Here is a 27890-nt window from a genome sequence, read left to right as displayed (position 1 = left end):
TGTAATATTTCATTTTCACGTGAATGTTGTCTCACGGTTCAAGATAAATACTCGCATATATACCATGAGTCATAAGACGTACATGGTTCATGAGGAAATTAATAATTATTAACATGTCGAGATAATGAGAAAGTTTTTGGAAAGTTTTTCCCTTTTTGAAATAACTTTTCAAGGAGATTTTAACCTATTTATAAAATAATATGCACCGCCGCTTTTGATGTCTATTGGTGCACCTAGTGTCACGGATTTCCACTATCAATGAATTTATAAAGACAATTTTTTTTATAATCGGGGGATGTGGACTTGCACAAGATATCCATGATCAACGCTTATATTCCCTTGATCATGGAAATGAATTTAATATTCATCAATAGCTCCTTATGTTTCGCTATATCGAAAAATGTTTTTTTTTAAACATTCGAAATAAAATTTCCAAAACCAAAAAAAAAAAATACGAGAAAGAAAAAATCGATCACTAAATAATACAGTAAAGACAGAGCCCGATTGGTTGACAACTTGACTGTTAAAAACTAAGGTTTTATAATTTTAAATAGAGAAATACTAAACATGAATTTAAAAAAATAATAATAATAACATGGGTGTTGTGTTATGAAATACGGTCATCAAGTCACAGCCCCCGACAATATCTCCATTTTTTGTCAGACACCTTTTACAATAATATACAAGTTTATAATAATAAGGGGTAATCGCATAAAAATATCCGAACTTTTACAAAAATCCCACATAAATATCAAAACTATATAATTGTCATATAAATACCTGAACTTTTCACAACTCCCACATAAATACTCAGACTTTTAATTTTTTTTCCAAATCAAACATCCGTCCGTTAACAGCGTCAATTTCAATCCAAAAAAATAATGAGTCAGCAGAAAAATGGATGAGTTAGCATTAAATATTTTATATGCTGATGACTCAGCATTAAACATCCAAATATTTTATATACACTTAGTATTTATTTTTTAAATTGTTATAAAAATCTATACATTTTAAATAAAAAAATATATTAAAATACATTTAAAAATATTTAAATTTAAAACTATAAAAAAGTTTAAATTTAAATCTTAATATAAATATAAAACTTAAAAAAATTTAATTTTAATTTTTTTATAATATTTATAAAAAATTTAAATATTACAAAGAAATAAATTGATATAGATATTAAATTTAGATATGAAAATATTTATATAGATTCTATATCTAAAAATATTTACAATTAGTAAAATGTATTTAATATTAAATACCCTTTTATAAATTAATTAATTTTTTACAATTATAAATTATGTATTTTGTTGAAAGTTTATCCATTAAGTAATGATTTGTTTTTATTGTAGACATTAAATAATAGCGTTAAATAATTTTTTGGATATATAAAATTGAAAATAATTAATTTCAATAAAATATTATTGTATTTTAATTTATTATTTAAGAAAGATCAAATTTTATTTTTAAATTAAACTAAATTTAAATTGGAATAAAAATAGAAATGATTTTAACAAAAATTAAATCACATAAACTTTCAACAAAATTCAAAAATACATAATTTATAATTGGATAAAGATTAATTAATTTATAAACGGGTATTTAAAATTAAATACATTTTACTAATTGTAAATATTTTTAGATATAAAATTTATATAAATATTTTCATATTTAAATTAAATATCTATATCAATTCATTTCTTTGTAATATTTAAAAATTTTATAAATATTATAAAAAATCAAAATTTAAATCTTTTTAAGTTTTATATTTATATTAAAATTTTAATTTTAATTTTTATAGTTTTAAATTTAAATCTTTTTAAATGTATTTTAATATACTTTTTATTTAAAATGTATAGATTTTTATAATAATTTAAAAAATAAATACTAAGTGCATATAAAATATTTGGATGTTTAATACTGAGTCATCAGCATATAAAATATTTAATGCTGACTCATCATTTTTTTTTCTGACTTATTACTTTTTTGGATTGAAATTGATGCTGTTAACGGACGGATGTTTGATTTGGAAAAAAAATTAAAAGTCTGGATATTTATGTCGGAATTATGAAAAGTTCAGGTATTTATATGACATTTTTATAGTTTAGGTATTTATATGAGATTTTTGTAAAAGTTCGGGTATTTTTATGCGATTATCCCTAATAATAATTATGCGGATCAGACTTATTTTTTTTTCATTTCTAAAAATTAGTAAAGGTTACAAGAATGAGATACTGTGATCCGAGATGACTAAGACTGAACCAACATAAATGACAATACGAAAATATATCGACACACTATATAATAAATAGCAAACATTAGATAATGCTGACGTGGACGGGATTTTAATTCCAATTGTAGCTGATTGATGTCTGTGGGCCCCCACCCTTCTCTCTAGTCTTCTCTGTTTCTTGAATCAGATTGTTCACTGCTCGTCTTGCGTTCCTTTCTCTCTCTCTCCCTTTTCCTTCCTTATCACTATTTATTTCTTATATTTTTATAATAATATATAATAATTGAGGCCACCTGGTCTGTGTTTAGAGCTAAAATGATTTCCCAAATCAAAGAATGATCATGTCTTATGGGGAATAATAATAATAATAATAATAATATTATTATTATTATTAATAAGATAGATTTGCAAGGTATATTTAGTGGTTGGTAATCGTTTTCATGGAGTTTTTTTTTTTGTTGCCGTAAGAATTATAATACGGAAATCTTTAAATGTGATAATTATACAGGTTGCATCTCAGCTGTGTTGATGCACAGACGTATGCTGACTGACCATAGCACAAAACAAATAATATATATTATAAATTTTAACAACCCTTTTAATGATAATTCTAAATCGCAATAAGAAATGACATATGTACGTATGAGAAATAATCACATATGATATTTTTTCACCGACGCATTAAACAAGCGCATGGGATATTGGTGACGGGCAGCGGAAACGGCAGTCCGTGACAATAAGAGAGATCGAATGTACCCACTATTTTTTTTAATGTAACATAACCATAACCATATATTTGAAGTATAATATATAGTTTTATGGCTTGGAGATGCCGGCTTCCGAAATATATATATATATATGTGCGTATAATCCCATTAAGATTTTACATGCATCTCTGTGCATAAGAGAATCGGTCAATTGCTTGTTGGGTCGAACCAACCAGAAAAGATGGCTTTATGGGCACTTTGCCGGAAGAAAACACAGCCTGTCTCCAGCTCCTAAATTTTACCCTTTTCGCATCACATATTCGTATATAAAACATACGTATATATAGTTTTATTGATTGCGATAATATAAATAGTAATAACAAACGTATTATACGAGAGAAAGAGGGCCCGATCGAGTGGAAAGAGGTCACCATAGACCGTAGTCCTAAAACGCCTCGTTGTCCACCGCGTGATATTTTGGAGAAGTGCATCATTACTGTTAGAGGGACAACGCCACTTTAATATTTTAAATCGGTCCAAATAAATCAATTATATTATTGCTTTTGGTATAACCTTAATTAGACAACAACTTGCGAGTTAAGACATCCATAATTCATATTATTGTTTTTCCACCTCCCTATCCATGGCTATATATATATATATAGGTATATAGCCATATCAAAAATATCATACGGAGCTAGCGGAGAAAATGGGAGCCCTAGATTCTCTCTCTGATTATCTCTCTGACTATTTCAGCGTTTCCAGAAAAAGGAGGAAGCGTAAAGTCATGCAGGTACCGATATATCCTTTCGCATATAACTATTATTTTTTATCTAAATTTTGTTCCGAGTAATGTTTGATGTATATGTGCTTAATTAATCTCCTGCATGCGAACAGACGGTGAACATAAAGGTGAAGATGGACTGCGATGGCTGCGAACGCAAAGTGAAAAACGCCGTTTCCTCCATGAAAGGTTGGTCTGGTGTATATATACCTACATATACACACACATATACATGTATACATATCGAATAGGTAATATATCTCAAATTAAATCGGGATATATATGTGTATAAAACAGGGGTGAAATCGGTGGAGGTGAACAGAAAGATGAGCAAAGTGACAGTAAGTGGGTACGTGGATGGGAAGAAAGTGTTGAAGAGGGTGCAGAGGACTGGGAAGAAGGCGGAGATGTGGCCGTACGTTCCGTACAATCTGGTGGCGTATCCGTACGTGGCGGGAGCGTACGACAAGAAAGCTCCGGCCGGATTCGTGAGGAGAGTGGAGGCGGCCATGCCTCCCCCCGACGCTCCCCCGCACGAGAATCTCGTCTCCCTCTTCAGCGACGATAATCCCAACGCATGCTCCATCGTCTAATCAATATACATATATACGTAGATGTGTATGTTTTGGATACATGTATGTATGTAGATATATAAGAGTTGCAACCACTAGTAAGTAGTAAAAAATATCATATACGATATTTTTTACTTTCGGTTGAAAGATTACGTGACGCTGGATGATGATACCGGACTTTTAGGATCAATTTATATATCAGACTTTTACAATCAATATATATATATATATATATATATATATATATGTGTGTGTGTGTTAAAATTCTATCTGTCCGTCGATCTCTGACACGTAATTTAAGGATGACGCAACGAATATTATTGTTATTGGCTCTGACACTCGATCCCTCTCTGAACTCGATCGAAGCAGATCTTTCACTGATGTTTGCAATTTTTATTTTTTATATACGCGTTCACATTTACTTTTTCTTCTTTTAATTTCCAGTCAAAAAAAAAATACAGAGGCTTGAAACCTTTTCCGACCAATAAAGAAACAGGGGTTCCTTCGTAGATAAAGGTTACCGACTGTCATTTTATACGATAATATATATCTCGTTTGTTATATATGTATAGATTATACGAACCAGCAAATTCTTTTGGCTATATTTTATTATTCGATCGTTCTCGTTTCGTAGCCGTATGCACAGAGTCTACCTCAAAAGTTTTGTTAAATCTTGAGATGGTTTAACAAATGCCCCAAGCTATTGACCACGGATAAGAAGTAATTGTCTTTTACCCGAATAAATCAAATGATGTTGGGGAAAACAAACACGTGTACATTAACATATTCTATATTATATATATATTATATAATATTTGTTTTCCTTGGAATATTTGGCATGGGTTGAACACGTATCACAAAACCAATCAGAAGATTAATCATGGGGGGGAAATAATGTTACACATGATCATGAAAACATTTAGATATCTCTGTGGTTCGAGGACAAATAATTAAGACGGGCGAGGGTTTGGAAATTGGATAAGGAGATTGCGATGCTGACAACACGTGCGACCAGGTGAGTCCCATGGCTTCTGGGATTGCGCCACGTGTCTGTTCCTGAGGCCACAAGGCCTCAATCATTTCGCGTTGGTAGTTTTCGCCGTCCCAATGATTGTCGCCTAAGAATACGGTGATGGCCCAACAAACCCGTTAATGGGCCACAATGGCCCAACAATTGATTATCTTAACGGGCTAAGATTACGAATCCTAATTTGCGCGCGTCGGATTACAGAGAAAATAATAGATCGATTATAATATTAAAAAAAATGAGAGAAGGGTTTTGGGCTTTATATAGCAAGGGAGAGGCCCAATGATTTTCTTTTATTTTTTTATTTTTTTAAAACAATTTTTGAAATTCACGAACCCCGTGACAAATGTTCCTTTGATATCTGTGACGAAATGTTTGCATGCAGATTTGTGGACCGCTTTAATGGTAAAAATCGTTTAGGCGCATCTCTCACCCCAAAAAATCTTCCCCCCCCCCCCCCGCTTCAACCTTTTTTTTTTTCGTTCCTCAGATCCTAAATTTGAATTTAAGATCAATGATGACTAAAGACGAAGACTTTAAGTTTCTAAAGATTCAGGTACCCTTTTTTCTCTCTTCACTATCACACCCCTTTTTTTACATGGTTCCATCGTGTTTTTGACCTTTTTTTTTTTTTTTTTGCTTTTGTTCATTAACAGACATGGACTCTGAGAGTGAGCATACACTGTGATGGGTGTCACCAGAAAGTCAAGAAGCTGCTTCGAAGGATCGAAGGTAGGCTTTTTCTGTCTTTTTTTTTTGGATCTTAAAGTAACACTCACAGGACTGTGTTGGATAAGGGTTAGTCTGAATTATTGTGATATAGGAGTGTATCATGTGAAGATAGAAGAAGAGCAGCAGAAGGTTACTGTTTCAGGGAGTGTGGATTCAGCTACTCTGATCAAGAAGCTGGTTAGAGCCGGCAAACACGCCGAGCTCTGGTCCCAACCCATGTCCAAGAACCCTAGCTCTCCTAACCATATCCCCAAAAGCAAAGGCCAGAAGCAGCAGGGATCTGCTTACAAGCCCAAAAAGGCAGAGAAAGACGAAGGAGAAGACGAGGAGGAGGTCGAGTTTGAGCCGAGTCAACAAGGCCTTGACCATGCAGACACCGCCAAGACAAACGACCCCATGCATTGCGACAAGAATCTCACCGGCGTTGCACGTGGGAAGATGGATCAGAGATTGAAAAATGCAGAAGGGAAGAAGGTGGGTGATGACAGTGGAGGGGAGGGGAATGAGATCGGAAAGCTGATGGGTCTCGCCGGTTTCAACGCGAAGAACGCCGCCGTGAATCTGAACGGGATAAGGCCAGAAACCAACATCAATGGCGGCAACAGCAATGTCAGCGCAAGCTTCAATCAAGGCTACTTAATGAGTCAGTACCACCCAGTTGCAGGAAGCATGAGCTATCATCATCCATCGACAATGATGATGATGATGAACAACAACAGGCAGCAGATGATGTACCAGAGGTCGCATCTCGTGCCTTCAAGCACTGGGTATTATTACGGTTATGCCCCGACTCCTTATCCTTATTACCCGTATTGCCCTTACGCGACCGAGCAGCAGCAACCCAATCACAGTGGCGGGGGATCCCACGCTGAGAGAGACGGCTGCTCCGTCATGTGAAGCCGACAGGATAGATACAAGGGTTTTTGTGACAAAGATGGGTATCTTAATGTAATAATTCTGTATTATATGGTTAGGAGTTTGAGATTTTGGTATTTCAGTTGTTAAGGCACTTTTGGACTGACTGGCATGAAATTGTGACGGCTACTCTCCAATGGATATTAGTATTAATTGTCGCATTTGCCATTGATGGTTTTTGGGTGAAAAAGTGTCATATAATCTGTGCACAAGATTTTGTACGCAACTTGGGGTACGCTGAGAGAGACGGCTGCTCCGTCATGTGAAGCCGACAGGATAGATACAAGGGTTTTTGTGACAAAGATGGGTATCTTAATGTAATAATTCTGTATTATATGGTTAGGAGTTTGAGATTTTGGTATTTCAGTTGTTAAGGCACTTTTGGACTGACTGGCATGAAATTGTGACGGCTACTCTCCAATGGATATTAGTATTAATTGTCGCATTTGCCATTGATGGTTTTTGGGTGAAAAAGTGTCATATAATCTGTGCACAAGATTTTGTACGCAACTTGGGGTTTGGTATTATTGCTCTTAGCTTATAATTATGGAGCCAGTTAAATATATTTTTTTTGTGAATTGTAATAACAGCATTTAATATGTACACTAAAAATGTGTCATGAAGATCTCTAAATAAAAATAAAAATAAAAATCCATTTGCAAAAGTCTTGACATATTAAATGCAAATATAGACATAATGTAGAATTTGTAATTGCAACCTACGATTTAAAAGGGTTTGATGGGTCTCTGCAAACTTCTGAATCTTCGCCTCTTCCAAGGAAAACTGCAGAGTCTTCGCTTTTGCATTCCTCAAGAAGACATTCATCTGTTTTAATTTAATTTTAATTTTTGTAATGGACCGCTTCCCATTTATTTCCCCCACAATAAGTCCAACAACTTCTTACTTTATGAAAATGATGAATTTGTACTTATTTTTATTTTTTCGAAAAAGTTTTTTTTGGCAATGATTCGTCATCTCCCATCTACGAGTATCGATTCATCTCCTCTAATCGATACAAGCATATTATTATATATCTATGTCAGTAACTTCCAATAATGGCACCGGAGAAAATGTTCACAATGATCATTGTCCTATTTGACTTTTGTACTGTTGGAGATTTTATCTTTATCCACCACATCAAATATTTCATCAATGTATATACAAACTGTGGCATAAATTATACGATAGAAACGGATACTACCATCACGATAGAGATTAGGTAGCAATTTTATTAAAATAAAGTTTCAAAATTTCAATATGTAAAAAGAAGGACAATGTATTAATTCATTTAGTATTTTCTTTAAACATGGTCCCAATTCGGCCAGCATTTACAATATACATTCTCCACATTCAGAGAGAAAATATAGGTGAGTATTCGCCACCTTACCTTGACCTACATCTGATAAATGAAAATTTCCTTTATTTTCCAGTATGTGAATAAAAAATTCAAAAGGATATATCTATATCCTTATATTATCACTATCACTAACAGCCGTAGCTAGATCCTTTCGAACTTTGGATACACAGATCATGAAAGCAAAGAAATTGTCGTTACCATTGATGCATGCATCAGGCTACTATAAAGTGGAGAATTATATTCAATACTTGCACTTGTTGTCCTCCTCTCTCGGTAAAAAAAAAAAAAAAGTAGTCATGGGCTTGCGGAACCGTTTCTTGTAGTGATGGGGAGAGATTATGGTCGGAGAAGCGTTCTTAGGACCTCCGAGGATGCCGGAGGCTTTGACCCAAGTCTCCAGGGGCTTGTCTCATGTAGTCAATGATCTCCTTCCCTTCCTCCTCCATCCCCACAAACAAGCAGAGAGTAATCCATCACATTCACCGAATAAAACCCAATTGAATGAATGAACAGATCATCAATTTCCAAAGAACAAAGTTGAAAAACAGACGACTTACGGCTAAGAAGGAGGTATCCTTCCACATATCCCTCTCCAGCCGTCTCTTGGCTTCGCTCCCGAGGAAAATCGGCCCAAGGGTTTTTTGGGTCTATATAATCAAGTTGAAATCCGGGCCTCAAAATCCTTTGTAAGTTGATGTAGAAAGCAATGGATGTGCACTTCGGCACCTCCACGTCAACGTCAAAAGTGGCAGCTACATTAACGGGGGTCTTTTTTATGTTGGGTAATTTACTATATGTACGATGAGACATTAAGATAATGATTTATTACTGGTGGACTGACTAGTTCTCGTATATGGTTTAGTTACATCTTTACGAAAAAAAATGTTTCAAATATTTATAAATATATGTGATAAAAACAAAATTGATGCGAAAGAAAAAAATAATCTAATACATAAAATAAGTAAATAAGAGTAGTTGGAGATTGTGGGTAGTAACACGTGCAGAAGGGGTGTTGCCTTGTTGGTATGGAGGTGGGATTAATTGTTACATATCACATAAGGGTTTGGTTGGGTGAAAACCATTTTTACCATATATCAAATTTTTTTTATGCATGATGCTTCTCTCTTGATTTGGTCTTGTTTAGTGGTAGGTAGGAAAACAACACACACATATCATATACATATATGAACTGTGAGTCGACGGATGGAGGGCACGTGGCAAAGCGAGAGTGGGGGAGGTCACACGTGCGAAGATAAACGGGGTTAGGTAACGAAAGAGGGGTTTTTTTTTCCTTCTCAAACGTGGACCTCTCCTCTTTATTTATATGATATGATGATGATGATGAATGGATGGAGAAGATAGATTAGGGCAATTTTCATTCAAGGAATTGGAGGGTCTTGGTTTTTGCCTTCCGATCTTTGCTTCGTTGTCTGTTCGACCTTGGCCCCTTGTATTCATGATTCTTCCCTTACATATTCCATGGAATAATTATATGCGTAAGTTCATAGATCATGTTTTTTTTTTGGTAAAAGTTCATAGATCATGTTTCTTAACGATCATTCCGCTGCCCTGCTTGGTAAATATGATCATCTCTCTCCCTCCCTCTCTCTCTCTCTCTCTCCCTCTCCCTCTCTCTCTCTCCCTCTCTCATGGTATTCCCAATTCTGTTCATTAGGGCTTAATTATATGCAGCCATACGATCGTGATTTGAAACTCTCTTTGCATAAAAACTTTAGTTATATATATGGCAGGGGAGGGGACGTTGATCAATATATATGTGTTTAGTCTTTCCGTGAAAATTTCAAGTTTTTTTTCGAGGCAGATTATTAACATATCAATAGAGCGTATACGTACGTTGCATCGTCTAGCTTGGCATGTGCCGAATTCGCACATGCAAAAGCACCAAACTCGCGTTTTATAATATATTATATGATTTTCGAACTCGATCCTGAAAATCTCCGTCGTTCCAAATGATCAAATATAGATTTATATGGACGTTCCCCTTCTCATATATGCATGTTCACGCCAATAATTAAAGCATCGTCGAATCGGTGAATTTATTACACAGTAAGTACCCAATACCTGTATATACAGTAAAAGAAATTAAAATTGAATGTTTGTGTCTTTGCATATTAGTTAGGAAGAAACGGATGAATAAAAAAATTAACCGTTAAAAAATTTCAATTTTCCAATATCGATTAATAACGAAATGCCTGAAGAGAGGAATATAAATTGAAAACCAAAGCCGAGGTCGAACAGGCACCGAAGCTTAGATGGATCGCAACGGAGACCGCTGCCCTTACAAGCGTTTGGCACGGAATTCAACACCTTCAGTTGCATCTTTATTATTATTAATAAATGAAATGCACTCGGAAGCTTTGGTGTGTCGAGTGGATGTCGAAGCGCTATATGGACCTCAAAACCTACCAACCCCCGGAACGCAGACGCGGACGCAGATGCAGACGCAGACGCAGACGCGCCTTGATTTGGGTGTTTCTCCGGTCGGGTACGTACGATTCCCCCCATGTCTTCCAACGTTGCTTTTCTTAATTGTTTACTTTTTGGCCCGTATTATTTCTCTATCCATTTTAATCCTATATATATATATATATTATAGATACACATATGTCTGTCGCTGCTTAGTGTCTCGGTGATCCGCAGTCTCTTTAGCCAACGTCATAAAAGTTCTAAACACTGCAATTTTTATTGTAATGATGCACTTTTAGACTTCCCATTGTGGTTATAATAAAGTTGTTCTTTGATATTGTAATACTTTTTGTTTTATTGTCATCATATTATATATATAGAGAGAAAATAATCAAAATACTATATGATCTACTAAATATATAATTTATGGTAATGTATATATGTATATTATTTTTTTTGGTGTAATCATATATGTATATTATGTATATCTATAATATATATTTATCAATAAAATATCATATATATATATTGACAATTAGAAAGTTCATCGGGCCTTTCGGACTCACTACGTCTCCCACGATCCGGAACAGTTTTTAAAGCGCAATTAATTTCGCCTCTCCCTCCCGAACCGAAAGGTGTATCTTCAAAGTACCTTTGACGCTGAGGAAGCCACTCGACCACACCCATGTGGGTAAAATCTCATATATATTGTAATACTGTATGTTTTATTTCATATATGTTTATTCCATATTGACCCGGTTATATTCTTAATCTCTCTATTAATCCAAAAATTACTAGGTGGAATTAGAATTTATCGTTGAATTTGAAATCATTTTTTTTTACCAATCTAGAAGTTTTTGTGATTAGGCAAGTATATTAATATAAAGTTCAAATAGTTTCCAAAATCTTCTGAAAAACATAATCACACGACGGAGAAATAACCTTAAAAATTGGAAAAAGGATATCAAGGACAATCCGACCAACTGTATCAAAAGGGTTACAAGATTCATTTTATTTATACTATCGGTGAGGAAGTTTGATTTTGCAGTCTATATCGAAAATCAAAAAATTTCCGAAACGAAACTTTATTAGACACGTCTTTTTATATATCAAAATATTTTTGCACAATCTTTTGATTAGAATTGTGAGATATAACAAATTATTTTAGCAATTAATTAAATAACTATCTTAAATGGGATGCATTTAAAATTTTAAATGCGCGACATGTGCCCATATATATTTGGTGTAGGTAGGCGACGGTTCATCTATAAAAGTTTGAATGACAAAATCTATATATTTTTTATTGTATTAACAGTATTTTTTTTATGGAATTAGAGTGTAATTGTGTGTTATAGTTAGAAAGCAATCCTAGTTTTATATGATGCATGGGATTAGAGAGGTACAACATGATTTGGTTAAATACTAGATCCTTTAATTTCAAAGTTAGGAGTGCGAATGTTCTTAGTTTTCTAATACGTGACGCTGTCAGTTATGAACAACATAAATCTGTCCAGACGTGGTGGTCTGGTGTGGGGTGTACAAACTATTCTTTTACACCCCGGATTCGAATCCCAACTGGACAATCACCGATAAAAAAAACATAAATTGATTTATAACTAGCGAGGACCCATATTTTTTTTTTGTTAAAAAAAGGGGATTGATTAGAGCACGAAGATTCCTAAATTTGGAATGCATGCAAGTTTATGGTCATGATGATGTCAGCATGTGGATTTTAAGATCATGATATGTATCTAGTTACATGATGAAATGAACAAAATCATGCTATAGGTGCGACGATTATAGGTATCGAACAAGAAATTAATAAAAGTATACGGTTCAAGACAGAGACAGTGTATAATGTAATGTTCATGACAACTCATGTCATGTACTATATTAAGCTAATTTTGATAGAGAGACGACAAAGGATTACAAGACAGAAAGTATCATAATGGCGCAAGACAGCAAATGTATCGTAACCACAGGACACGATAGAGTTGTTATCTTCGAACTTAGCCTCTCTTTTTTTTTCATAATTTTTTTAATAATTTGTCGGAAGCAAAAAGACAAAAAAATAAGTAAAATTAAAAGCATGTACACCACATGGTTCAATCTCATCGAATTTCTTTCTGTATCTTGAAATAAAAAAATATTGGTTTGGCCCAAAAAAAAAAAAAAGAAAGAGGAGAAGATCGATGGGGAAGACGAGTGAAAGTGGCCGTCTAGTGATGAGTATCGTAGTTTTGATGATCGTAAACATGGCGCACGTGACCGTATCAGAGGTCACGTGCCCTTACCCTTGCTACCCGCCACCCATCGGCGGAGGCTTCTCCGTGCCGACGCCGGTTTTCAACCCTCCGCCGGCGGCAGGATACTACTACCCTTCTCCGACGACGGCAACAGGGAATTTACCGAACTACCCTTCGCCACCGTACGACGGCGGAAGCTTTTACGGGCCACCGCCGCCGGAGCCGATATTGCCGTACTTCCCGTTCTACTACAGAAAGCCGCCTCACCAATTTGGCGACCAGTCTTCTTCATCCCCACTCCTCTCACCGACTCTCCTCATCTTATGCTTGTCAAGTTTTGCATTCATGGCGTTTTTTTGGTAACACCTGCTTTCCATGTTAAGCCTTCCCCACAAAAAAAAAATACATATCTATATAATCTATGCTTTGATATATATATATATATACACCTCTTTTAGGGTAATAAAGAATTTCTCGTGTTTATACACAAAACCCCTTTGTTGTCGGTGCTTTTTACTTTGAGGATGCTGTTTTCAAAGGCTACGAGGGATCCAGAAACCAGCTTGGTCCGTTCTTAGAGTAACTTTTTTTTTTTTCTTTTTTGTTTATTTTGGTATTACATATAATGAATCAATGATTACTTTGAGATTGTTGAAATTTTGTTAATTACATGTCATAAATTTACTTCATAAACCGTGGTGGGCCGACAAGAATAATGTAAAATGGGCCCATTGTTTAGTTAATCAATTAGGCCCATGTAATATTCAACGGCCCAGATAGAATATATTTTAACTCTGACCCAACCATGTATTGAAAACGGTCGAATTGAAAGAGAGAGGCTTCACCAATAGAAAAGCCCACTTAGTTCGGCCCCTGAAAAGTGAAAAACTCTCAAGCCCAATTACACTAAAACCCTAAGACCTAGAAAGTTCTATGACCTAGAACGTTCTTGATAAACCGTAGAACCCCAATTCCATCCCTTTTCCAACCCGCCTTCCTGCGACGACGAAGCAGCAGAGATTCATTCGGAGAGACGAAGAAATGGCAAGGCGTTTGATTCCGACTTTCAACCGTGTATTGGTTGAGAAGATTCTTCCGCCGTCGAAGACGAACTCCGGCATTCTCCTGCCGGAAAAGTCACCGCAGCTGAATTCAGGGAAGGTGATAGCAGTGGGACCTGGGGAGAGGGGCGGAGATGGAAAGTTGATTCCGGTTTCGGTCAAGGAAGGAGACACCGTTCTATTGCCTGAATTCGGCGGAACTCAAGTCAAGCTCGGCGACAAAGAGTATGGAATGCTCTCTCTTTTCTCACTGATTATGTCTGTAATTTCCGTGTGCGGCGGCATGTGCTTAACTCCGTGTCTTCTTGCAGGCTCCATCTGTATAGGGATGAAGATATATTGGGTACGCTTCACGATTGATCCTCCCTGCCGGACAAAAAGCTTTCATCTTTTGCGTTCTGAGCTTTCTTCGATTGTCGGTTTCAAATGTCTTTGCTAGTTGTACGACCGCTTTCCTAATATTTCCAACCCCGAAGCTGTTGGGGTTGGGGATGAATAAGGACTCATTTCTTTGATCAAAGTGAATTTGTTTCGAAGATGATTGGCGTTTCCGTACAAATATAATGCTCTCTTCATTTTGTATTAATTGAATCGCTCATATATGTATTGTGCCTTATAATCTAACTGTTTTCCATTACATTTTCCAAGAGATAAGATAAATTAACAGCATCATAATACATAACATTGTAGTGTTAACATTGGAAAAGCAAATGCTTAGACGGCTGATACAAACAAATGTATTATCATACTGCATAACATTACAATTACAACTCTTCTTCTTCTTCTTCTTCTTCTTCCTCAAGACATGAATGGAGGTGACTGCACTTCTTTCCTAGTGATGTCGGCTGATTATGATGAGCTCAGACAGCCACCCCATGGTTGGTTTTGTCTGAGCCCAAATAATGAAAATGGTAGAGGAATAATATACATACTAGTGGAGAAGCTTGTTACAGGTGCTGACGCCAATGGCGGCGGCAAGATGCCAGCCGGCGTGAAGGAAAGGCATTTGGGGATAAAGATCATCGGCTATGAACAGAGCTCCTCCCAGCAACGACGACATCTTGTGTACATTGTGACTCATCCTCAGGTCAGGTTCCTTTAGTGCCCTTTTCGCAAATGCTACCTGTTTCAATGTTTTTGTTTTTGTTTTTACAAGATGAAGCTGTGATGGAAGTGCAAGAGTTACAAGGCCTGTCCGGTGACATGAACATATACCTCCATCATTCCGGTGTGAACAGCTGTGACCATAAGTGGCTGAAATGGAAGAGCCAATGCTGATGCCGCCATCAAGATCTTCGGGTTCTCGTCTCTCAGGGCTCTCGACAGACACTGTGTTTTTTTAAAGAAAATAATTTGCTTACCATTTATAGAGGGATCCTACTCTTTGTTCTATATGTTCCCATAGAGTGAAACTTACCACTGTTGCTGTGGCTATCATCGTGTAATCAGCCCATCTCAGATACTTTCTCAACTTTCCTCTTGAAGCATGATACACACTTGATGCAATTCCAACTCCAATTAGAGAATTCGCGTACAGCTTAGTGTTCAGATTCTTCCTATATCCAGATGATTCAGTCACTGTCCCTCATCTCTTATCAGAGAAAACAGATGATCTATCATCCGAAATTACATGAAACAGAGAGAATACCTCGGCGCTTGCATCCCGAGGACAATGAAAGGAAGTGAAGTAATTACATTAGCAGCCGTTTCTAAGAGATTTTGATCACCTGCCAAAAGGGTTTGCTTGCTTAGCCGAATAGACCATCATAAGAAACAGATACAGACAGAAAACAGCAGTGAAAGACTTTTTTTTTTGCAGTTTTTTGTCAGTATACCATGAATGCTGCAATGAATAGGCCTCAGGCACGGAGGTCTTTGCTGCCAGACACGTCTGAGAGAGGACAAAAGCAGAGAATCAGGCACTGAACCAGTTGCTTCGATTCTATACTATGACCAGCCAAAGGTACATATACCAAACATCTTTTCATGAAATCAGGATTGCAATTTATGCATTAACGATATGCAAAACTCTGGCATTATGCATCAAGGAAGGCAAGAACCATCGGCCGATCAGCCCGAGGAGCCATTTAGAAATTCGCCTATCCATATAAAATCAATCAGGATGTACGTACTGTAAAGACAGTCTCTGGTTCGATCTAGCGTCTGAGGTATTACTGCAGGCAGACTCAAAGTCCCCGACTTGGCCGATACGTTCAAAGGCAAAGGGCGAGTGAGAGACAACATGAACGCCATGAACACCCTCCAGGGTTTTGGCCGTCTTTGATAGGCTCTGCTGTTTCATGGGCTTCCCAACTCGCTCTTCGCCAGCAATTGCTTGCTGGCTTTGCCTACAAGGAAACATCAGATGTTAAACCTAAGTCCCAATAGAGACGAGCGGACTAAAACCTGTCCTTGATTGTTCAAATTCTGAAGATCAAAGTTAACATTTCACATCGAAGTTAACGATTTACACCGACTGATTCATCTACGGTCTAAGAAAAAAAAACAGTTCACAAATCTGATCATTATGGGTTTCAAATTCAAACACAGAACAATGGATTGTTGCAGGCGCATTCAAAAACTAAAATTGGGAGAAGACTAAAACTACGGCAGCACCAAATCATAATGTTCTGAGCGGATTTGGCATTTGCAGGTTCCGAGTCTCGACATTACTTTGCCGGAGAGAAGAACCCAAAAACAAAACACGCAGAGTTCACCAAGCAAGGAGATGGGAAACGGATTCACATCATTAGACAAGAATAATCGCAAGCAAAGCCACAGAAAAGAGCGGAAAATAGCAGAATCCACGACGTAAGAGGAAGGAGAAAGGTCGAACCTGGAGGAATGGCGTGAAGAAAGAAGAGCACGAGGAAGAGAAAAAATGTATTGAACAGAGAGAAGAAGTGGGTAATCCAATCAATGGTTACCGTGAAAAAGCTTGCGAAGCCAGAAGAGAATAAACAGTGAGACAGGTGCGAATGTCTCAGGAATCTTCTCCCTTTGACTCCATTCCATTGGCATATTCTCTTTCCTCTGATTGCAGTTACCGGACCCGGGTTCTTTCCGGGTCGGATCCACCGGTACTAGGCTCACGCTTGAAATTCGTAATTCCCCGCGTGGCTTTATTTATGGGCCAAATATGGGCTAGGCCCAATCGTGCAATTCTGACCAAAACACATTACTTTGACGTGGACCTTGAGGCTTAAGCCACTGTCCTCGTATCCAAGAAAATGCCACTAACCAATAAAGAAAGAAGCTTGTATAGTGGATCATGTTTCGGAATAATATATACTCCCACACACATATACAGACATAATCAGAGAGAGGATAGAATTTCATAGTCTGTCAACGATGGCGGCGGATGGCGTCCAGGTTCTGGAACTGGAGATGCAACTGAAAGTAGCAGCTGATAATTTCTACGATGTTTTCAAGAAGAAGGAAGATATTTCCACGGACAAGACCGAGGTGGTCGCCGTTCATCATCGCGACTCTCAATCCAACTCTTCTACACAGAGCTGGAGTTTTATCGTCGGTATGTCATTCAATCATCGTTTCTTTATCTCCTTCTTGAAATCAAGATTTTCAGCGTCCGATCTTGTTAATTACCCGTCGTGAATGGTAGAGGGCAAGGTCGAGCACATTAAGGAAAAGATAGAGCTAGACGAGCAGAACAAAACGGTAAGTTTCATAGCAGTGGAAGGAGATGTGATGAAGCAGTACAAGAGCTACAAGATAACACTGCATGTCGTTCCGACAGGTGAAGGATGTATTGCCAAATGGACATGGGAATACGAGAAGCTTCATGATGATGTCCCTCCCCCTACCAAATACGCATCATCCGTTGCAGATTTCTCCCGGGATCTCGAGACAATTCTGTCTCAATGATCATGATATGTGTGTGTATGTATGTATTCATGCACGTCATCGTTGAGAGAAGAAAGGTTGCAGTTGCTATGTTTATGCTGCATAAATAAAGACGGAAGATTTGTCTTGCTAACCCTTTGATTCCTAGATGATAGTTGCCGATATATCGTACAAATGACAATCTTTAAGATATTTGTCATTTGTACAGTCGCATGAATCCAGACTCTAACATCACCGCATGAACAGCCATAACCATGACCATCGGTTCACTCGTATCCCTACATTCCTCCAACACTACCTCTTTCAAGAAAAACGGCTCGCTTAACCTTTTCGCATCAGCATAACCCACGCGCGGTAAAAACTCCACATCCATACCCGAAACCGCGATCGGCTCTTCTCCGCCGAAATATATTCAGATCGCTCTTCGTTTGCTTCTGGACATCCATATTCACATCATGGTTTTCTAGAACGCCACCGAACTCTCCAGATCCGTTGCCCGTCGAATCGCTTTCGATCTCCCGGATCGTTTCAAATTCTGGAGGTTTGACTCCATTGGCATATTCTCTTTCCGCTGATTGCAGCGGTTACCGGACCCGGGTTCTTTCCAGGTCGGATCCACCGGTAATCGGCTCACACGCTTGAAATTCGTAAATTCCCAACGTGGCTTTGTTGATGGGCCGAATATGGGCCGGGCCCAAACATACGGACCCTACGCACGTCATCGTTGAGAAAGATTAGTGGCCGCAGTTGCCATCTTTTTTGCTGCCTTTATGCCCAAATAAAGATGGAAGATTTATCTGGCTAATCCTTTGATCCCTAGATGATAGTAGCCGGATGTACAAATTACAATCTTTGAGATATTTCATAAAATATCAATAATAATAATAATAATAATAATAATAATAACAATCTTGTTGTCTTTCCAAATAAATTGAAAGTGAATAATACTTGGCATGACGTACATCTTGAGATACGCATAGCAAAAAATATTGCGATGATTGAAGCGTAGAGATCGGTGCAGATAACATGATCCGTCGGGGCGTTGAATTATTTGGGGATGCAATAAATGATGATGATCGATATAAATAAAATGAAAATTTATTGGATTGGTCCAGCCTGCGTATACTAAATGCAGATATAATACATATATAGTTCAACAAGAGGGCACTTATTTCATGTGGATGCCAATACCAATTTTCCATTAATCTTAAATGACAAATACTAATGATGGAAATCAAATTAATCTTTTTTTGGAAATGACAAAGCCCCACATGATTCTTGATTTGGACGCACTAAACCAACTAAAGGCATATACTAATGATGGAAATCAAATAATACTGAAATGGAAAATGACAAGAAGCAGGGAAGACGTGAATCCCGTGGTTGACCAAAGCAGTTGAGCAATAATTCATGTTATAAATATTATATGTAACAATAATAAAATGAATTCAGGAGGGACACAAGCGACATGGGAATAAATACTCCCTCGGTTTAGTTTTAAATGTAGTTTTTTTAAACCCACATATTATAAAAGAGAGTACTTTATTCAAAACAATATTTTTTCATTAGTTTATTTTTCCAATACTATTGATTGTTTCTCTCTTATTAATTATCATGATATGGGTAAACTTGAAAAAAAAATATATATATATATATAAAATGAATGGGAAATGAAAAAAACGCCATTTATTTTAAAACAAAAAAAATAATCTAAAATTTCATGTAAAATTAGAGGGAGGAGTATTAAATAGACAAAGCCCTATACTGTACAGAGAGTGAAAGAAAGCTACCTCCTGAAGTTCGTCTATAAAAAGGGTCACGCGACCTCATAAAAGAAAACACGCTAACCAAATCAAAATCATCAATCAAACACGAAGAGAAAGGAGATGGGGTTGCCAACAATGAGGTGGAAGGTGGAGACAGAGGTGGAGATCAAAGCTTCAGCAGAGAAGTTCCACGAGATGTTCGCGGGGAGACCGCACCATGTCTCCAAAGCCACTCCTCACCACATTCAGAGCTGCGACCTTCACGAGGGCGACTGGGGCAAAGTCGGCTCCATCGTCTACTGGAACTATGTTCACGGTATCTGTACATACACTTTCACTGAAACCATTCATATATGTATATGACGATGTATATTGGAGAGCAGTAATATATACGGATGTGGCAGATGGGAAGAAGAGAGTGGCGAGAGAGGTGGTAGAGGCGGTGGATCCGGACAAGAACATGATAAGCTTCAGGGTGATAGAAGGAGATCTGATGGAAGAGTACAAGACGTTCCTCATCACCATCTACGTGACCCCGAAGGAGGGAGGAGAGGGAAGCGTGGTTCATTGGCACTTGGAGTACGAGAAACTCGAAGGCAAGGCGGCTCACCCCGAGACTCTCGCCGAGCTCTGCGTCGAAGTCTCTAAGGACATCGACCAGCACCTCTTGTCCCAGGACGACTAGTGTCCCTGTCCGAACCAACCCATATTCTATCCTACGTCCTAGGCTGTGAAATATCTTCCTCTGGTCTCGTCTGTGTGTGTAACTTCAATAAGATACCTGCAGTAGCGCCTATGAGTCTACGATCGTATCGATATCATGTGTTCATATATATATATATATATGTGTCGTTGTATCGTGTATTTTCATATGTGAAATCATGGCTGTTTGTGTGCATCCTTTCTTTAATCATTTCTCTTAATCATTTGTGATGCTTTTACTTTTGGACTTTATCAAGTTATGATAACAAAAAAAGAAAAGAAAATAGAGAATACGGTAACAAAGATTTGCATGAAAAAAATAGTTTTTTTTTTATGAAAATGTGAATTGTATTAATTATATAAACAACTTTACAAAACAGTTTTCTTCCGAAAACAAATTTGGGAACCCATTGCAAGTGGTATACAAAAGACCCATTATCGGGTATATAAAAATCTAACGTACTAGACTACTTGACGGGAGAGAATCTCAAGATAATACCAATCTTGGAGAGGCGATGAAGTAATAATTCGGCATCGGCCAGCGGCTGTCAAGAAGATGTTCCTGATTCGTCTGTCAATCTTTAGATGAGTAACCTCCCCGGAGTTAGTTCGGTTGCATAATAAACGTTGATTGCGCGTGCCCTCCATATATCGTCATATACATATATGAATAGTTATTTTGTAAATCTTATAAAATTTTAAATAAATTTTTTAAATGCCCTTGTTGTTGTTGTTGATATTTGAAACTTCAAATATCTAATAACAAAGACGTGGAAGTCGCATTTCATTGTATGGATCCGATCTATGCGCACGTCTTATGAATGAAGATTGTGTTACTTGGGGAATAGCAATGAGCTAGCACATCACGTGTACTCTTGGTTTACTATCATATTATATACGTAAAATAATATAATATGTGTGAAGTGTGAACCAAGTTCTGAAGAGCATCTCTTTTATATATATATATATATATACATTTTCCTTGGTTTGCCATTAAAGAAGGTTTTAACTGTTGAATAATTATATACAAATGTATATGGAAAAAGTTCCAAGATATGATATGATATGATATACGTAAAATTTGATCGTTAAAAGAAAATTGTTATTAGGGGAACTTCATTCTTGATTGGCGATGTACTTGCGGAACTGACTGAAATCGAGGAAGTCGCCGATGCCACTTGCGACCAGAAACCTTGAGACAACCAATACATTCCAAATATAGTAAATAAAGCCGTATATATATACAGGGAATTTCCAAAAGAGGAAAGTAAAGAATACGTACTGGTGGGTGAAGAGTCGGGCCATGGAGAGGCAGCCGCCGGGGAGGGTGGATTGGAAGTTGACGGCAATGTTTGGGTTGTGAATGCTCTGCCTCATGTGCACCCACCCGTACTCCCCCCTCTCCCCATCCCCCACCCTTGCCCTGTTTTCTCATACCAATCATTAGTATATATATTAATATATATAAGACTGATTATATATATATATATAAGCTATAGATGAGGGTTATATATATATATATGAAAGAGACCTGTACATATGGGCGTCAACGGGGGCAGGATGGTCATTTGAATCCACCAAGCAGCCTTCGCTCACCCAACACTCTCCGCATGAATCCAGTTCCCATCCTTCTAGCTTCCCTTCCTATATATATACACACACATTTCATTAAAACCCTCTTAAAAAAAAATAAAGAAAAGGTTCTTGATCTTGTCGTGGCAGCATATATATATATAAAGCGACGACCTCGACGAACTGCCTGAACGTTTCAATGGCTTGGGTGCCCTTGGCCTTGGCCTCTCTCGGCTCCGACACAATGTTCATCCGTAGCTCTATCGACTCGAGCGGCTCTTCAAGATCATCTATCAAACTCCCAATCCCTTCGTTCGACCCTTCGAGCTTCATTCTCACCATCTCTATTATGATCTTCACCACCATGTATGCACCTATACATGTCCCATGGTTCACCATTCACACACATATATGATATCATCATCATCATCAAAATCTTGGATAAGAGCAATGAAGCTATATACCGTCATCCAAGAAATGATTCTCCTGTAGAGCACCATGCCCTGAAGTTTCCATCATGAGATGAGTCTCGATCCCGTCTCTGTTCAGCTGAACTCCCTTGTCGATCACGTTCCTGTAACCTACCCTGTACATGCAATGCTCTCCTCCTCTCTCCGTTATAAACTTGGTCAGCCCTATGCTTGTCCGAGCGTCCGTCACAATCGTCGTTCCTGCCCATTAAACAATATTCACTGTTGAAGAGTTTTAAACCAACGTACACTGCAGTGTAAATATCTGTTTAAGGCATTGTACCAGGATGTTCTTTAAGGACGATAGCTGACATAAGAGCGATGAGCCGGTCTCCGTTGATAGGATTGCCTCTGCTGTCGACCACACCGCTCCGGTCAACGTCCGTGTCGAAGACTATGCCGAGATCTGCTGAGTACTCGAGAACCGCGGCTCTGGTCAGGGACATTGCGGTTTTGTCCTCCGGATTCGGGATGTGGTTGGGGAACATCCCGTCCGGGTTAAGGTGGAGCGAACCGAAGGTGTCCGCCCCCAACTTGTCCAAAACCTCCCATGTGAAGAAACCTCCTGACCCATTCCCAGCGTTCACTATTATCTACACGACAAGAACATCATTACAGAATATTGAGAAATTAAACTGCGGATTTAAACTCATTCGAACATCGATAATATTTAAGAGGACGTGACCTTAAACCCATCGAGAGGAGTGTCGTATCGGTCCGGATGATGGATTCTGTCCTTGATGATATCTCTCAAGTGCTTGGAGTAAGCGCTCATGAAATCGATTTTCTCGGGAGGAGTTCGGACCAGCGTCGAGACCTTGGTGACTCTATTAGCGTACTTGCGTGCAGCTACGTCGCAAATTTTCTCCACCTCCGACGACGTTAACCCGCCACTCTTCGTGAAAAACTTGAGACCGTTTCTTGTGTACGGTAAGTGAGACGCCGTCATCTGTATCCATTTTATATCTCTTTAATTATACAGCTTTTTGCGTTGTAATTCAAATTCTATTACATTTCTTTTCTTTTTTTAACTTCCGGATTATGCTTTTCAAGTTTACTCCTACGTACCATAATGGAGGCGTCGTAGTCAAAGGGGGAGAGTAACGTGCTCATGAAGCAAGCCGGAGTAGTAGCCAAGCCAATGTCGTAGACCAGGCAGCCGGCACGAGATAGACCAGCGAACACGGCCGTGGCCAGGGTCGCTCCCGACACGCGTGGGTCTCTCCCGACCGACACCCTTAAGACGCGGCCTTTGCTCTCCGACTCCTCCTCGGCCGCCACCCACTCGCCAAAGCTCTCAGCTATGGCCTCCACCGCCGCCGGCGTGAGGTCCACCGTCCGACCCTTCTCCCCCTCCAACGCCACCCCTCTCACGTCTGAGCCGTTCTGCAGCCGCCGGATCATATCCATGTCTTCGTCCAGACCGCTGGTGAGTTCATCGTACTTGGTCGCGCCGGCGGATAGTGTCCGGAGGGGCTTTTTAAAAGAGGAAGCCTGACTGAACGTTATGAAGTTTCGTTTGAGAGATGGGTTTATCACCGGCGACGGCGACGGCGCCGGAAAGAGAGCCGTTCGGGAAATTTCAACGTGGGAGGACAATAATGACGCCATTTGAAAAGTTTTTCCGTATCTGAACCTGATGATGAAACTTATTTCTTAGGTTTACAGGCGCATCAAGTTCCAGACTTGGTGGCAGATAAGATCTTAACCAAGGAAAATAGTAACCATACGTTTGAATATCTCAGCTCAGACACAGACAAAACAAAAATCTGATGTCGATAAAATTCAAAGCTTAGATCTTTTTTTGTTTGTTTTGCTGTAGTTCTTGTACTTATTCATGTAATTTGCCTCGTGTTTTTTTTTTAATATCAGAAGTGTTATCAAAGTTCGATACTTTAGAGGAAGATAAGATCTTTAACGAGAGGAAAGCGTAGCCTTACATTTGAATATCAATGCCCGGTTAAAAAAAAAATTAAACATCCATTTCATCCTCTCCATACAAAAAAAAAGGTTAACGGTCAATAAGCTTTTAATACTGTTTCTGCTCTTCAGCTATCAATTCAGATCCTCAAACATAAATACTTTTTTTTAATAATAGAATATGATTTTATTCCTTAAATGGCCCTAAGGTTCTTGAAAAGACTTGCCCTTAATTAACCCGAAAGAAAAGACATGTTAAGAAAAAACAAGCTTCTTTATTTTGCTTTTGGATTTAATTTTTAGTTTTTGAATTTGATAGATTTGTAAATAAAAAAATGTGGCTTTTGATTTTTCGTTAACTTTTATTATAAAATAGATTTATGAATTTTTAAGAAAACCAAATTAAAAGAAACTTATTTTCAATTTCAAAGAGTTCTTCTTACCATTCAACACCTAAGCAATTTCTTGGTTTCACGTCTTGATCAGTGGGGGATTATCTAATCTTAATCGAAACACAAGTCTTTTGCAGAAGATGTTTGTAACAAACATACACAATCATGGGACATTATTGTTCTGCTTATCGTGAACTAAACCCTTGTCTGAACATATATATATATATATATGTATATATAGCTTTTCGGTCAAGATCTGCATCAGAAGCCCCTGGAACTTGGGACACTGATCCACTCGATATGAACCTCAACTTCACCGGTCTCAACATTTGTCAACCTGAGAATCATGTCCTGCGTTATCTTCCCATTGCAGGACAGAATTCTGCTCTCTTCGGCCAAGCAGTTGTCTCTGCTCGGCTGAACTCTCTTGATCTCCTCCGTCCCCTCTGGGAGGAGCTGTTCTTGCAAACCCATCCTCCGAACCTCCTCCAGAAACGGCTTAACGTCGATCTTCGCCTCTCCCATCTTGTCGTGCGAGGTGAACGTGTCCTTGTCATACACTTTCTGCAGCCGCCAAGATTCAAGAACAAACATTATCTGGTGTCTGATTCAGTTCTACTGGCAAGACACAAGTTTTGTTAACAAAAGCTCCAAGTGCTTATAAGGGCCACTGTCTGTATAAAATGAATCTATTGTCATAAAATGCTACAGATGTTATCTGTATAGCTGAATCTATTTGCAGCTCCCCCCCCCCCCCAATCCCTTGAAATAACAAGTAAATAGCTCTAAGAATCACAGGATGAAGGAGGAGGAGGACTGACCAAAATCACAGGTTCGTTATTATGATGCTCTTTGATAGCGAGAGTCAATTCCTCGTTCCATTCTGGGTTGCAGCTATTCTCCACAACGCGAGTCTTCAGCTTCTGAGCCAATCGAACAATTACCAAAAAAAAAAAAAAAAAAAAAAAATTTTAGGCATCCCCACAAATTCCCACCTCGATCTTTATCAGATACAATAAAGTAATCTCCTTTTTTCTTTTTCAATGCAGATCGAGAATACAGGCTTCCCTTGGGAAATCGGAAATCTGATCATATCTCTTAAGCGATGCATGCATTACTGTAAAGGCCAATTCTTCTGAGAAACCAGAGAGAGAGTGTGAGAGAGACCTGAGGACCCATGGTGACGACGACAAAAGGGTCGCTGCTATGAGCATCACGACGCACCAGATTCATCCCTCTCTTCACCCGAATCCTCAGAAGCCCCAACACTTGCTCCATCCTCCTCTTCCTCTGTTTTCTTCTTCTTCTTCTGAAATTTTCAGAGAGTGAGACGAACCGCAGAAGAAAAAATATACCCAAACGGTGGAGAATGACTTTTTTTGGTGGAAAGAGTAACCCTAAATTGTTTAACATTTACCGGTTCAGATTCAACGCTCCGCAGACATCATCGGACAGAGATGGAAGATAATACACGGACACGTGGCCAGTTTTGTTTGACCCAAGCAAACGGCAGATTTCTCCACTCTCTTTTTGTTCTTGCGTGCATCCTACGAGGCATCTTATCTCTTTACAATCATTTGATCCGGAATCTTGGACGATTAGACCAAGAACACTAACGGGGTTTTAGATTAGATAGTTTAGCAACAAATCTCGCTTCCACTCGCAACACTTACGAAATGAGGTCGTTATAATTGCGACAACGCGCCAATTCATATAGAGCCCAAGGCAAACTTACTCTCTGTTTTTCCATCTGAACTCTAAAGCTGAGTTATAGTCAAACGGGTTCCCAAAAAGATTGAAACTTTCTGTCGGATTCTGACCAACATACATCCAAACCAAAGACAGTTCATTTTTCAATTTTACTCCATATTATTTATTCCTTGCCTCGTTAGCATGGTCGCATCCCAGATTCCCAACCACCATCCATGGACGGTCCTTCTTCTTTTTCTTCTCTTATTCTTTATTCAATCAAGGGTGCGTATGGAGATTACGGGATGGCCATTTCGGTTATTAACCGAATAACCGAGGCGAACCGAACCGAAGAAGACATAACCGTATCCGAACCGAACCCGATATCAAAACCGAACGGTTATGATTTCCTTTAATCTGAAAAACCGAAACCGAAACCGAACCGAACCGAATAAAAAATAACCTAAATAACCGAGAGAATAACTAACAATTTCTTTAGAAAATTGAACTTTTTACCAAAACCGAACCGAACCCGAACCGAAAAATAATCGAACCGAACCGAACCAGAATTTCTATAAAAACCGAATGGTTATAGTTTTTCTATAACCGAATATAACCGAACCGAACCCGAACCGAAATCCGAATTGGCCACCCTAATCACAGATGTTTCAGCTGACCGGCCAAAGCGGGCCCCAGCTTAAGTGGGCTCCTTCCTCTTTTTTTCGCTTTTCTTCTCTTTAATGGGCTTCTCACTCGACAAATCACGGATTAGTAGTTTAATGGGCTTTCTTCTCAGAATTTGGGCCTAATATGCTTGAACCAACTATGGCCTTTTCTTCCATTATTATTAATATGGAAAAAAAACAGGAGAGAAATATCAAAAGCAGTAATTTCGCTTCCTATGTAATTATTTAAACAAACAACCAATAATATAAAATGTTGAATTTATTAAAGCGTTGTAGACAATATAATCTTTATTTTTTGAAAAATCATTATGTCCCAAAATCCTAAACAGATTAGTTACAAATATAAAAATAATTAATATATGTATTAGTTATATAATTTGGTTTTAAAGAGCACGTTATAAATTTCGCTCCAACCTAAAAATAGGTGAAAGAATGGAAAATAATGGACACGCTTTTATTGTTATGGCGTAATTAGAATTAAAAAAAAACATATTCGGACTTATCGAAATTCATAATTTGATTGTGAGAAAGTAAATCCGATAATTTATTTTATCATGTACTTGAAATTAAAAACAAAAAACTTGCATCATGCAAGTTGGTCGATCTCTCGCTCGTTGACTTTTGACATTTGGAGATTGGAGTAATGGTTTTGACGCTCCCACATGGATCGGAAAATGCACTAATTGCCAGATTGCTATCTTTTTTTTTTTGAAAAACTAATATTATTGAAAAATAAGAAGATTTATAGAGTTTATATATTATTAT

At 38.0% G+C, this 27890-nt stretch overlaps 9 protein-coding genes across 9 annotated transcripts; 6 read left to right on the top strand and 3 right to left on the bottom strand.

Moving 5' to 3' along the window:
- The first annotated feature begins 3623 nt into the window (after positions 1–3623).
- On the top strand, positions 3624–4515 carry LOC104809207 (heavy metal-associated isoprenylated plant protein 20). The gene is made up of 3 exons (XM_010535105.1): positions 3624–3736; positions 3841–3916; positions 4025–4515. Exons 1-3 carry the CDS (start codon positions 3653–3655, stop codon positions 4318–4320), a joined length of 456 nt encoding a protein of 151 aa, XP_010533407.1. The 5' UTR covers positions 3624–3652; the 3' UTR covers positions 4321–4515.
- A 1277-nt stretch (positions 4516–5792) lies between these two features.
- LOC104809199 lies at positions 5793–7130 on the top strand. The gene is made up of 3 exons (XM_010535094.1): positions 5793–5882; positions 5983–6058; positions 6150–7130. Exons 1-3 carry the CDS (start codon positions 5841–5843, stop codon positions 6953–6955), a joined length of 924 nt encoding a protein of 307 aa, XP_010533396.1. The 5' UTR covers positions 5793–5840; the 3' UTR covers positions 6956–7130.
- A 5660-nt stretch (positions 7131–12790) lies between these two features.
- LOC104809191 (leucine-rich repeat extensin-like protein 1) lies at positions 12791–13669 on the top strand. Its single transcript, XM_010535082.1, has one exon. It carries the CDS (start codon positions 12950–12952, stop codon positions 13364–13366), a length of 417 nt encoding a protein of 138 aa, XP_010533384.1. The 5' UTR covers positions 12791–12949; the 3' UTR covers positions 13367–13669.
- A 266-nt stretch (positions 13670–13935) lies between these two features.
- On the top strand, positions 13936–14650 carry LOC104809183 (10 kDa chaperonin, mitochondrial). The gene is made up of 2 exons (XM_010535072.2): positions 13936–14289; positions 14376–14650. Exons 1-2 carry the CDS (start codon positions 14045–14047, stop codon positions 14422–14424), a joined length of 294 nt encoding a protein of 97 aa, XP_010533374.1. The 5' UTR covers positions 13936–14044; the 3' UTR covers positions 14425–14650.
- A 48-nt stretch (positions 14651–14698) lies between these two features.
- Positions 14699–17063, bottom strand: LOC104809176. The gene is made up of 7 exons (XM_010535065.2): positions 16901–17063; positions 16197–16412; positions 15900–15955; positions 15713–15791; positions 15482–15620; positions 15280–15393; positions 14699–15187 (listed from the first exon to the last, which is right to left on the bottom strand). Exons 2-7 carry the CDS (start codon positions 16364–16366, stop codon positions 14996–14998), a joined length of 750 nt encoding a protein of 249 aa, XP_010533367.1. The 5' UTR covers positions 16367–16412; positions 16901–17063; the 3' UTR covers positions 14699–14995.
- A 283-nt stretch (positions 17064–17346) lies between these two features.
- Positions 17347–18061, top strand: LOC104809169 (major latex protein 146). Its single transcript, XM_010535062.1, has 2 exons — positions 17347–17596; positions 17687–18061. The coding sequence occupies exons 1-2, from the start codon at positions 17416–17418 to the stop codon at positions 17947–17949; spliced, it is 444 nt and encodes a 147-aa protein (XP_010533364.1). The 5' UTR covers positions 17347–17415; the 3' UTR covers positions 17950–18061.
- A 1691-nt stretch (positions 18062–19752) lies between these two features.
- Positions 19753–20617, top strand: LOC104809163 (MLP-like protein 31). The gene is made up of 2 exons (XM_010535055.2): positions 19753–20010; positions 20099–20617. The coding sequence occupies exons 1-2, from the start codon at positions 19815–19817 to the stop codon at positions 20377–20379; spliced, it is 477 nt and encodes a 158-aa protein (XP_010533357.1). The 5' UTR covers positions 19753–19814; the 3' UTR covers positions 20380–20617.
- Positions 20618–21368: 751 nt separating this feature from the next.
- LOC104809154 (phosphomannomutase/phosphoglucomutase) lies at positions 21369–24129 on the bottom strand. The gene is made up of 8 exons (XM_010535051.2): positions 23507–24129; positions 23124–23387; positions 22722–23031; positions 22433–22639; positions 22143–22342; positions 21928–22040; positions 21679–21819; positions 21369–21588 (listed from the first exon to the last, which is right to left on the bottom strand). Exons 1-8 carry the CDS (start codon positions 24047–24049, stop codon positions 21513–21515), a joined length of 1854 nt encoding a protein of 617 aa, XP_010533353.1. The 5' UTR covers positions 24050–24129; the 3' UTR covers positions 21369–21512.
- Positions 24130–24859: 730 nt separating this feature from the next.
- On the bottom strand, positions 24860–26256 carry LOC104809145 (protein C2-DOMAIN ABA-RELATED 7). The gene is made up of 4 exons (XM_010535045.2): positions 26168–26256; positions 25918–26059; positions 25572–25673; positions 24860–25314 (listed from the first exon to the last, which is right to left on the bottom strand). Exons 2-4 carry the CDS (start codon positions 26026–26028, stop codon positions 25012–25014), a joined length of 516 nt encoding a protein of 171 aa, XP_010533347.1. The 5' UTR covers positions 26029–26059; positions 26168–26256; the 3' UTR covers positions 24860–25011.
- Positions 26257–27890: the final 1634 nt, after the last annotated feature.

This window comes from Tarenaya hassleriana, unplaced genomic scaffold, assembly GCF_000463585.1.
Source record: "Tarenaya hassleriana unplaced genomic scaffold, ASM46358v1 Cleome1, whole genome shotgun sequence".
NCBI lineage: Eukaryota > Viridiplantae > Streptophyta > Magnoliopsida > Brassicales > Cleomaceae > Tarenaya > Tarenaya hassleriana.
This window is presented reverse-complemented; position numbering and strand designations above follow the sequence as displayed.